This window comes from Nicotiana sylvestris, chromosome 4, assembly GCF_000393655.2.
Source record: "Nicotiana sylvestris chromosome 4, ASM39365v2, whole genome shotgun sequence".
Taxonomy (NCBI): Eukaryota; Viridiplantae; Streptophyta; class Magnoliopsida; order Solanales; family Solanaceae; genus Nicotiana; species Nicotiana sylvestris.
The window spans coordinates 32,265,038-32,276,309 of NC_091060.1; the positions used below are offsets into that span (position 1 = coordinate 32,265,038).

The 11,272-nt window shown below is 33.6% G+C and overlaps 2 protein-coding genes across 4 annotated transcripts; both read left to right on the plus strand.

Annotated features, from left to right (window-relative positions):
- Positions 1 to 891: 891 nt before the first annotated feature.
- On the plus strand, positions 892 to 5,465 carry LOC104242870 (plasmodesmata-located protein 6-like). Of its 3 annotated transcripts, XR_715096.2 has the most exons (4): positions 894 to 1,857; positions 4,158 to 4,265; positions 5,041 to 5,107; positions 5,186 to 5,465. XR_715096.2 is itself a non-coding variant. In XM_070171884.1 (3 exons), the coding sequence occupies exons 1-3, from the start codon at positions 1,119 to 1,121 to the stop codon at positions 4,952 to 4,954; spliced, it is 858 nt and encodes a 285-aa protein (XP_070027985.1). In that variant the 5' UTR covers positions 892 to 1,118; the 3' UTR covers positions 4,955 to 5,053. The 3 variants fall into 3 exon arrangements, 2 of the variants coding, with proteins under 2 accessions (XP_070027985.1, XP_009796286.1); XM_070171884.1 differs by lacking the exon at positions 5,186 to 5,465 and having other exon boundaries at positions 892 to 1,857; positions 4,944 to 5,053; XM_009797984.2 differs by having other exon boundaries at positions 895 to 1,857; positions 5,041 to 5,465.
- Positions 5,466 to 9,565: 4,100 nt separating this feature from the next.
- On the plus strand, positions 9,566 to 10,156 carry LOC104242869 (uncharacterized). The gene has a single exon (XM_009797983.2). It carries the CDS (start codon positions 9,615 to 9,617, stop codon positions 10,008 to 10,010), a length of 396 nt encoding a protein of 131 aa, XP_009796285.1. The 5' UTR covers positions 9,566 to 9,614; the 3' UTR covers positions 10,011 to 10,156.
- Positions 10,157 to 11,272: the final 1,116 nt, after the last annotated feature.

Below are 11,272 nucleotides of genomic sequence, written 5' to 3' on the forward strand. Positions count from 1 at the left end.
CCCTTCTCGGTTACCCCCGATAGCTCGAGCCTGAGCCCAAGCATCAACCTCGAGGCCCTTATCGGTTGGCCCGAGGCCCGGATAGCTAACCCCTCGGTTTGATCACAACTCTATTCTAGTTCGCATTTTTATCCTTTATCTTCATATATCTAGCATCAACTGCTCTAACAACTGGCATAGAAATAGATCACGTATTTTTAGAGTTCCATCTACAAATTTAACTGTTATTACCATTTTCACGGTAAACAGTAAGAATAAAAAAAGATTTTTAAATTTTTTGGTCTTAAATATGTCATAGTATATGTGTTGCTATCGATTGTTTTAAACTTCGAGTCTTAAACATACGATAACATTTGTGTGACTATAAAAATTTATCATTAAAAGTATAATAGAAAATTTAATTTGAATTATTTTTAAATTTAAAAATATGTCATTCTTTTTCAGAGGACTAATAAAAAAATAAATAGATTACTTTTTTTAACAGATCCTCATCGCATTTTCGGTTAGTTAGTCTTTTCCTCTTTTAATTTTAAATATTATATGAGCGAACAGTCATACATGTAAAAACATGAAAAATAATACAACGAAAAGGTTTAATGCACTAATGGTGTAGAACTATTTATGTAATTCGGTCATTTATTAGTCAATTATAGGTAAATTTAAATATCAATTGATGATATGATAAACATAATAACTAACGCGATATCATAAGTTCTATATATATATATATATATATATATATATATATATATATATATATATATATATATATCATTTACCCATATGTACGTACAAAAATGAAAGCCACGAGAAAAAGCATTAGAAGCCAAAATGAGAAAATGCCTTTGTAAACACTACTTCTAAACAAAAGCACAACTACACTGTATTATTTTTCTCTGTCCATAAAAACTGTATCCGTTATCTATAGCCCCTCACTATACCAAACGCCAAAGACTTACATTTTTCTCTTCTTTTTTCATGCCCTAATTATACTCGTCGTCCTATATATATATAGACCCTTGGTCCATTTCCCATACCTCTTTAACTTTAATCACATATAAAATACTTATAATTTAACACTGCCCATTACTTCAACCACCAAGAAGAAAAAACTAAACATGAAGCTGTATGTCAAAGAATTTTCTCTTCATGTTCTTCTTGTTTATATGATAATTATATTCTTGTTTTTCACGTACCAATCTAATGCTTCGATACAATCCTTTGTTTATGGCGGATGTTCACAGCAGAAATACAATCCTGGTACAGTTTACGAGTCAAACGTTAATTCGCTTCTAACTTCACTAGTCAACTCAGCATCTTACGCAAATTTCAACAACTTCAAGATTTCTCTACCTGGTTCGAGTCAAAACGACATCGTTTACGGCCTCTTTCAGTGCCGAGGCGACTTGGGAAACTCCGACTGCCGGAAATGCGTGGCTACGGCGGTGAGCAGAGTCGGGACGCTATGCACCACCACGTGCGGCGGCGCGTTGCAGTTAGATGGGTGTTTCGTGAAGTACGATAATGTTTCTTTTCTAGGTGTGGAAGACAAAGGTGTTGTCATGCACAAATGTGGACCGTCGATTATGGATGATAATGAAATGTTGACTCGGAACGACGCCGTATTAACGTATTTAGGAGCTGTGCCACAGGGTCAATATTTTAGAGTTGGCGGGTCGGGGAAAATTCAGGCTGTGGCGCAGTGTACACAAGATTTGAGTGTGAGTGAGTGTGATGATTGCTTATCGGAGGCGATCAGACAGCTGAAAAGTGAGTGTGGGTCCTCACCTTGGGGAGATATGTTTATGACCAAGTGCTACGCGCGGTTCTCGGAGCGTGGATTCACCTCTAAAAGCGGTAAGCTTCTCCGCCACCATGACTGGTGGGGGTGGTGCATGGTTTTTGGCTTTCTGTTTACTTATTTGGTTCACGTTAGTTAAAATTTGAAATTATAAACTCCTAATGGTTTAATTAGTTTTTATTTCTTTCTTCTAAGTTATACGAAGTTTTCATGCATGGTAGTAGAATTGTTAAATTGCTTGTATGTCCATGGTAATTTAATTAATTTTTCCTTCTTTCTGTCTTTTTGGCGAATTATTAAACACCCCTTAAACTTGCCTGCATATTTTATTTAATTATTCGAATTAAGGCGTATTCCAATTGAGCACCTAAACACATAATAAAATGTTCCTATTGGACAATTGTTGGAAAATTTTGGGAAAATAGCTCTTGGTTTTCTACTTTTGACGAAGTGAGTCTTTTGTTTAAGTTGATGGTAGTTGAAATTGAAAATGAGGATGGATGATAGACTAGTTTATTCTTTTTGTTTTTTGGATTTGACAAAATTTTATTGACAGCGATTATTTGTTGGTTATTCCACCGTTATTATTGGGAGGGATAACGGTTTCCTTCTTCTTTTTTTGGATGAGTAACTATGCTAGGTGTAAGGTGATTTACCCAACCCTAGGGCTCATCTGATAAAGAATAATTAATTTCGGGACTAAGTTTAAAAGGAGTTTATCCTATGTTTGGTTGGTAGAAAAATACGATATAATTAATCCCGAGATTAGTTATTCCGAAATTGTAGTATTTTTTTATTCTTATAGAAAGGAGGAATAACTAATACCGAAATAACTAATTCCGAAATAATTAATTCTGGAATAACTTTTTTCCAATCAAATCACTCCTAATTAAATTAATTTTCGTAAGTAGTATAGAAAGGTTTAGAAAAGAAGAGTGTGTGTTTGGGTGTGGGTGGGGGGAAAGCAGATATATCATAGATGGTTGCTAGAAGTATCGGTTTTCTTCTCTTAGGTTAGTTATTAGTATTAATCATATCATATAGGTGAGGTGGGAAGAAAGTCTCTTTTTCTGTATGTCCTTTTTGCTTTATTTGCATTATATATACTTACGTACGTCTCAAATTTTGTAAAAACGAAAAAAAAGTGTATGTGTTACTATTCTTGCTTTCTTCCTTTTATCAAAGATCAACAAACATCATCATGGTAAGAGCTTTTTTCTCATCGTTTGAGGAAGTGGCTGATTCCTTCTTTTATATATATATATATATATATATATATATATATATATATATATATATTTAAATTTGCTTGAAAAGCTTTTTTTAGAACTAAAGAACCGATCACTTCCACCTTTAATTGTGGATTTCATTAGGTAATTAACCTTGAGGATTCGTACGCTAAGCATAATTAATTGCATCATTACTTGATCATAGTTTAAGGGTTAGATATCATTCGAAAAAATTATCAATATCATGTCTTTCCTCTGTTCCAAAAAAATGTTATTTTCGGATTTCGAGAGAATACACGTCTTAACTTTAATCAAAAATTTCGAACATAGAATCTTGAAGTTCTTTGAAATAGAATTTACATATTTGAAAACTATATAAACGTATTATAAGTCACAATAATTAATAATTCAAAATATTTAAAATGCATATTAAAAAGTTGGGGTCAAGAAATAATTTGTTTGACTCTCAAAAATCGAAAAGTATTTGGAATGAAGGGAGTACATTATTTCCAGGAAAGATTCAAGCAGTCCAGGCATATGGTCTTTTGTTATTTTCCAAATGCAAGAGAACTTCCAGGAAGTTTAGCGTTATAAGTCATGACAAAGAAAAAGTGGTCACTCTTTCATATATTGGGAAATTTCACTTGGAAAGGAAAATTCCATGCCACTCATATATTCAAGTTTTGGTTCTAATAGGTGAAGTTAGGACGAGATTTCAAGTATATGAATGACGAAATTCTAGAATGGAAATAGAAGTAAATACAATATGCAAATTGAATAGTTAAATTGCAGCTCACACGATATTAACTCAATTTTTTAAAGGGAAAGATCCATCAGGTAACTTGCTACGTGTGTAAGCGTTAGTACCACAGCCCAGACTTGGCGCATCCTGCCATCTACAAAATATATAGGAGTATTTAAGTTGATAAATGTGAGATTTCCATCAATATGAAGTAATTTTTAACAAACACTAGTTTCTAACAAACTATTAGAAGTGACCAATTTTTATTACAATGCCAAATAGATATGATTTTTATACACTTAAAATTCAGTTGCCGATCAGTTTTATCTGACAATGTAGAGAGAGTACTTCCTTAAGTTTAGCCATATTTATAAAATAATTGCAGGAGATGAAGATGTTGAAAAGACACTTGCAATTACAATTGGGCTCATAGCTGGTGTTGCTGTCCTCATTGTTTTCCTTTCGATTCTAAATAAGCTTTGTGAAAAGAAAGGTAATTAGTCTCTTCTTTTTATCTTGATCATGCTCATCAACTTTTATACTTCATATGCCACTTGTTAAAGGTGCAATGAATAAATATAAAGGTTCTACGGTCGAACCAAATTGAAGTTGGCTATATGAATCATCATTGTCTATGTCATTTCATTAAAACTGTGTCAGTCCAATTTTATGATTGTATACTTTGCACGTACCCCTGCTAATTCCTTTTGTAATACTAAGGCAGTATATTTGTAATCATTAATAAAAACAAAAAAACTTTCACTTCACGAAAACAATTGTATATATTGAATTAAAGTGAAAGTTCAAGCTTTGAAGCTCATTTTCCAGCAAAATTAGTATTCCCTCCCTTTCATATTAAATGTGGTACTTTCCTTTTTAGTTTGTTTCAAAACAAATGACACATTTTTGGAAATAATTCAACTTTAAATTATTTCATTTTATTCATTTACCCTTAATGAGAAACTTTTATAGCCACACAAATGTCATGGTCCCACAAACTTTTTACCCCTTAAGCTTTTAAGACCACAAATTTCAAAAGTCTTTTTTTTTTTTTTAAACTCCGTGCCGAGTCAAACTAAGTCATATAAATGAAACGGAGGGAGTAGTATTTTATTTGTCATATGTGCAATGAGCCTATTATAATTGTTCCTCTTTACTTTGACATTTGCAGGTGGTAAATAAATAATGAAACGGAGGGAGTAGTATTTTATTTGTCATATGTGCAATGAGCCTATTATAATTGTTCCTCTTTACTTTGACATTTGCAGGTGGTAAATAAATAAGGCACATCTTGTGCATGTGGATAGAACTTCTTCTCCCTTGCTTCTTACTTGGGTAAATTGCTTTCTTTTGGTGATCTTAGCTTTTGTATATTGGATCTTACTTCTTACCCTAACCCATGCTTTTTTCAAGATTCCTTCCTTTATCCTAAACACAAGACCCAAAAGGTTGGCTAAAAAGTGATTGGAAGGAAACAGGTGCCTCAAAAGCAATAATAGCAGCTATAGTGCATGTAACAATTGGCCTTTATACTTTTGTTAAAGTGCTCATAATCACTTTCTGCTGAAGATAAAGTCTTGCATTAGGGCACTTTTTGTTTGTGAAGGATATGCAATTTGTTAAGCCCTTTATCATGTAAGGAACACTTTATATTCAATTATATAAAGTCATAATGCAGAAAGTTCAATTGCTATATGTAAAGTTGTATCTTTATGATCTATAGGTCACAAATTTGAGCTATTAAAGTAGCTACTAATAATTATATTAGGGTACATTGTCTATATCACATCCTTTGGGGTACGAACTTTACTCATACCATGCATATTGGGGCTTTACGTTTGTAGAAATGATCAAAAAATACTCCTCATGATTTTGAACGCGTGATACTTTGTGCGTCGGGCTATCTTTTAATGCATAAAGTTCAATTGTTATTTCAAAAACTTTTAACTTTTTTGTTCAAGAATAATTTTCTATTCAATTGCACTAAATTAAACTACTAATCACGTCAGCTATATATCGGTCTTGACAACAAGGGGTGCTAATTCGGCCACCCAACCCAGCAGGTCAGGGATAGGCCGGCCATAGGTTGGAATCCTGCCACATGTCTTGTGCTGTTTTTGTTGTATCCGAGTATGTCCTCAAAAAAAAGTAGAACAAATAAAAGTGATATGACAGGTCATGATTTTCTTGAACGTCTATTCTTATGAGATACTTCAGCTATAAGCGAGTAACTTGGGTTGGTCAAATTTAAGCCCAGAAAAAAATAATTGAGTGATATATTCCTAGTAACTTAATTTCACATAAATATCAATGATCACAACGACAATGATTTGAGGCAATATTCCGTCTAATTTTAGTTGCATTTGGACATCTAAAGTTAATCTTATTATAATACATGGAAGGACAATCAAATGGATATCAATGTTTTAATGATAAAGATAATAATAGAAGTGGGGAATACTTATCAGTTAATAAAATGCAATATCATAGCTGTTGGTATATGTAAGTCCTTATTCATAAGAATTAGGTAGGATGATATTAGATATATACAAATCCATTTGAATGTTATAATGTCCTAACTTTTGTTTATTTTTTTTAAATCCAACCGTGTTTAAAGCGTTCAAGTTTAATAATGCCCTGAGATGTATAATTGGGACCATTAAATTGTGGGTTTTCACTTAATTATTGTGATTAAGGGGACCAGAATTAGAGCAAAAAGATTGTATATATTCCTAAACAAAACCTGCTAAAGCATTGATATACCAAAAAGGAGACATTATTAAAGGGATGAAGATGTGACAAGTACTTTATTTTTTTTAAAAGAAATATTTTATTACATAGAGGATCGGAAAAGATGAGTATGAGCTACAATTACTGGTACTTATACTAATTTTATATAAGCGTTGGTGGTATGTAGCACGTACTTTTACATGTGACGAAGAAAGGACTACAAATAAAGTTAAAGAGGCCAGAAGTTTGGGCTTCTAAATTACACCACAGTCATATTCATTATTTATTTTTTCTAATCATATACATAGATTATACACGATCATACATATAATATACCTAAATAACACATATATTATGCCTTCACCTGCTATTTTAGTTTAAGAAAATGAGTGGACAGCTAATCGGGTTAATTCTTCAATAAATAACCCAAATAATCGCTCACCTAATCTCTTAAACTAAAAATAGCCGGAATATATATATATATATATATATATATATATATATATATATATATATATATATGAATACCGGCTAAAAAAGTGTACATTGAATTTGGCCAACTATTTATGTAGCAATCCCCTCATTTTATTGTAATATTGTGCAATCTGTAGTTTCTAAATTTTGGGCCTCATTTACACCATTATCTACCGGGAGAAATTTAAAAATAACTAGATTGACAAGTGGTCATTCAAAAATAGCCACAATTTCAAAAGTAATTGAAATTTAGCCACTTTTCATGCAAAGATAAATCTTAACAAAAATATTGTTCAAAATCCGAAAAATACTCCGGCATAATATACTGGAGTTCCAGTATACTTATGTTGGAACTCTAGTATAATATACTGGAGTTCCAGTATAATATACCGGTCCAGCATAATATACTGGAGATTGGAGCATTGGTGCTCCATTCTCCAGTATATTATACTGGAACTTTTCGCGTGTTGGAATTCCAGCAAAATATGCTGGAAGTTCATACACAGGTGCACCGATCTTCAGTATATTATGCTGGATCTTTTCGTGTTGCAGCAAAATAGTGACTATTTTTCAATGACTTTGCAAACGCTGACTATTTTTGAATGACCACTCTGAAAACTGGCTAGCATGTGCTATTTTTATCTACTGAGTGGAGCCAGTGATCAACAACCATTTTCGTTATAAATGTACCAAGTGGCGAAGCCACATGGTTACAAGGGTGGTCAGTTGACCACCTTTTGTCGAAAAATTGCATTGTGTATATAGATTAAATATTTTATTTAGAGGCATTTTACGCCTATTGAATACTCTTTGCATGAATTTTTAAATTCTTTCAAATTGAATATATTTGAGTAAACTTCAAACTTCGCCACTGAATGTATATGAATATTATCCAGTTGCTACTACCTCGTCGTTAGAGTGAGGATCATCGCTACGGACCTAGTAGTCGGACCCATTTTAAGCCAAAACGTATTGTACGTATTTTCTTGAAAAGATTGGGTTGGAGAAGAACCAAGCGAATGACTAGGGCCTTAACTAAATATTAAAGCTTTTGGACAATTTTCTTTGATTGACCTATGAATCGTAATCTTGTTGCTTCCCCTTTCTATCTTAAGCGGGAAGAAAGATTAAAAACTTTTTCTACTATTTTTCCTTATCCAAAATGACCACTGTTGCAAAATTAAATACCTCACTCCATACCTCATAAAGCAGAAGCTAATTCCAGGGTCCATTAGCAAGTCCCGCGAGTAATAAAAAGCTTCTCTATTGATATATTTAGTTTTGAAAAGAATTTCACAAAAAAAAAATTGAAAAACATAGAATTTCTTTTTGACATTTTTATAAAATAAACACCATCTAAGAAGTTGATCATAGGAGTGTATAGGGAAAAATATGATCTGATACGTGGTCACCTAGAGGAAGGACACGTAAAACCCAAGACGAGGATGTGGTCACCGAATGTAGCTATTCCGCTTGTCACCGGAAGAGGATGTTCATAAAGATGTATTTAATATTTTGCGTCTGGTAGTATTTAATAAAGAATATTCTGCAGTATTAGGAACGTCAGCTAGTTACAAGGAGTTTGGCATTTATTTACACCGTTACAGCTTCATCAATGGCCCTCATAATTGACATTAAAGGAGGTACGATCCTAGGACCTCATTCCCAAGACATAGCTATAAATAAAGAGCTCAGTTATCATTGTAAATGACACCAATTTTCTGGCAAACTTATACTGCATTCTATACAAAGCTTTATATTGTTTACTTGCTTGCTTTTTGATATCATCGTTGTTGTAACCGGAAGTCTTGCTCCCGGAATCATTATTTTGCTATTTTATCTACATTTTGAGGCTAAGTATCGTATTACTACTTTAATATTTTTGGATTAAATTGGTTTACTTGTCCAGAAACTACGTATAAATTCAACTGTACTGTTTTACGGGTAAAATAAGGAGCCGATTAATTACTGTAGTTGATCAATTCTATATACATACTCTGTATTATTGTGTATTCTACAAGTGTTACAGAAAATGCTTAAGAATACATCCAAAGAAACACAACTGAAGTTCAAGTTTAAAAAGTTTTGATATAATGCATTCTTTTTGAAACACGAAAGATTTATGTGGATTTTATCATAACAACAATTATTTCAGTATAATTCTATAATGGGATTTGGGAAGAATACTGTATACGTACACTTTAATTTTGTGACTGTAAAAAGTTGTTTTCAATAGATTCTCGCATTAAAAAAATAATAACAAGAAGTAATAAACAATATCAACAATAAGATAATTGAATCAACCGACACAACGATTTAATAATAAAGATCTAAAATGTGTATTCTAACTTGTCCTTTTTTACGGCTTAAATTTTCAAGGTCCGGAGGTTTTATAAATCGAACTAGATAATTCAAAAGGAAACAGAATAAAGCTTTACCAAAACCTGCCATCTGTAAACCGAACGTGTGCAGAACTAATCCACGTGGCACCTTCCTTCATTGCCACCACATCTCCAATTCCTTCACCACTTTCCATTTATATATAGCCCCTAAAAATAGATACTCACCACACTTGTAAATTTCATCAGAACCATTATTTTAGAGCAAGCATAGATAGAAGAAATAGAGAAAAATTCCAATGGCGTTAGAATGGGTAGTTTTAGGCTACGCCGCGGCAGCAGAAGCGGTGATGGTAATCCTTTTAACACTTCCAGGTGCATACGCTGTACGTAAAGGTCTAATATCCGTTACACGAAACCTTCTCAAGCCTTTTCTTTCAGTGGTTCCGTTCTGTGTTTTCTTGTTATTGGACATATACTGGAAATACGAGACTCGCCCGAGGTGTAAGTCGGCCGAGTCGTGTACCCCGACGGAGCTGATGCGACACCAGAAATCTGTAATGAAAAGCCAGCGTAATGCGCTGTTGATTGCCGCTGCGTTGATGTTCTATTGGTTGCTTTACTCTGTGACTCGGTTGGTTACGAGAGTTGAAATGTTGAATCAGCGAGTTGAGAAGTTGCAGAACCAGGAATAACTAATGATAAATGGTTAAATGGAAGTAGCTATATTAATATTTTGTTTTGAGTTCTCGTTTGCTTCCTTTGTAATGGATTGGAAACTTTTCAGTATGGAGTTTCTTTTCCTTTTCCTTGTATTAATTATTCTCTTTTTTGGTATTGATTATGCGTGTGTGTTGTTAGTATTAGTTAATTAATATCTCAAACTAAGGACTAAATCAACTTAAGTAAACACATTATGTAAGGGGTCATTTGGTTACCGGTTAGGTATTAGTTGCGCACGGATTAGATTCTTGAGTTGGAAGAACTTATTTTCCGCCTTTGACTCAAAAGATATCGGAACTTTTTTGAATAAATTAATCAAAAAAATAAAGGGGTAAATTTTAGTTAAGTATAATAATCTTTAGAACAAAAAATAAATAAAGAGAACACAGAAGATAAGATTTCTTTATCTTGTCGAGACAACCATTAAACAATAATGACATTAATTGTTTATGTGAGCAAGTGTTATGAGTTAGAAAAATGCTCATGGGGCTTACAAGGTTGTTTTACGCTCTATATATAAGAGACAAATCCCTTCTAAACCCTAAAAGACAAGTCATAGGGAATATTCGAAAGAATATTTTAATGTCCCCTAATGGGTCTGCACTGCTGCAAAAGTTGTAGTCTCTTGTTCGTCTGTAGGTCGTCCCCTGCAGAATGTCGAGCTACGAAGGTCTTGCTGTTTGTCGTACTCATCAACGGTCGTGGTTGTTCAAATTTAGACCCATATAGTTAGTTTCTCCGTTTGTCGAGGTTGCAACTTGGTGTGTCCTCAATAAGCGGACACCACGCGTTCTTATAGAGAATTTGATCCTACGAGGCGTTACGGCTTGGCAAATAATGGGTGGTCAGCGTGTTCAGCATGACACCAGGCAGTGTACTTTATTGGGAAATGACGTCATTTCCACATGCATTATCATTATGTGTGTTTTTGAGACAGGGGTTGATGGAGGCTTGTCGCTTCGATTTCGGTGCCACTCTGCGACCTTCCGCTTCGATTATGGCGCCACCCAATCCTATAAATAAGTTGAGGGTTTGTTTTTTCAAAAATTCTTGGCCATTTCATTTCTGATTACCCTTTCTCATCCCTTCCAAGTTAGTTCTAATAGCCTTCTGCTTCTTCTTCTCCCATTCTTCGATCACAACTTTTTCTGCTACTTTAACACCTTTTTCATCGAAAACAAGCCAAGATCACATCGATCTCGTGAGGGGGTTTCTGAGGCTACCTCATTGTCCG

What these genes read in the sequence shown, in the direction of transcription:
- LOC104242870 (XM_070171884.1), top strand. Translation starts at nt 1,119, where the DNA reads ATGAAGCTGTATGTCAAAGAATTTTCTCTTCATGTTCTTCTTGTTTAT. An exon ending in TGGATTCACCTCTAAAAGCG is followed by an intron (nt 1,858 to 4,157) that starts GTAAGCTTCTCC and finishes AAATAATTGCAG; the next exon opens with GAGATGAAGATGTTGAAAAG.
- LOC104242869 (XM_009797983.2), top strand. Translation starts at nt 9,615, where the DNA reads ATGGCGTTAGAATGGGTAGTTTTAGGCTACGCCGCGGCAGCAGAAGCG.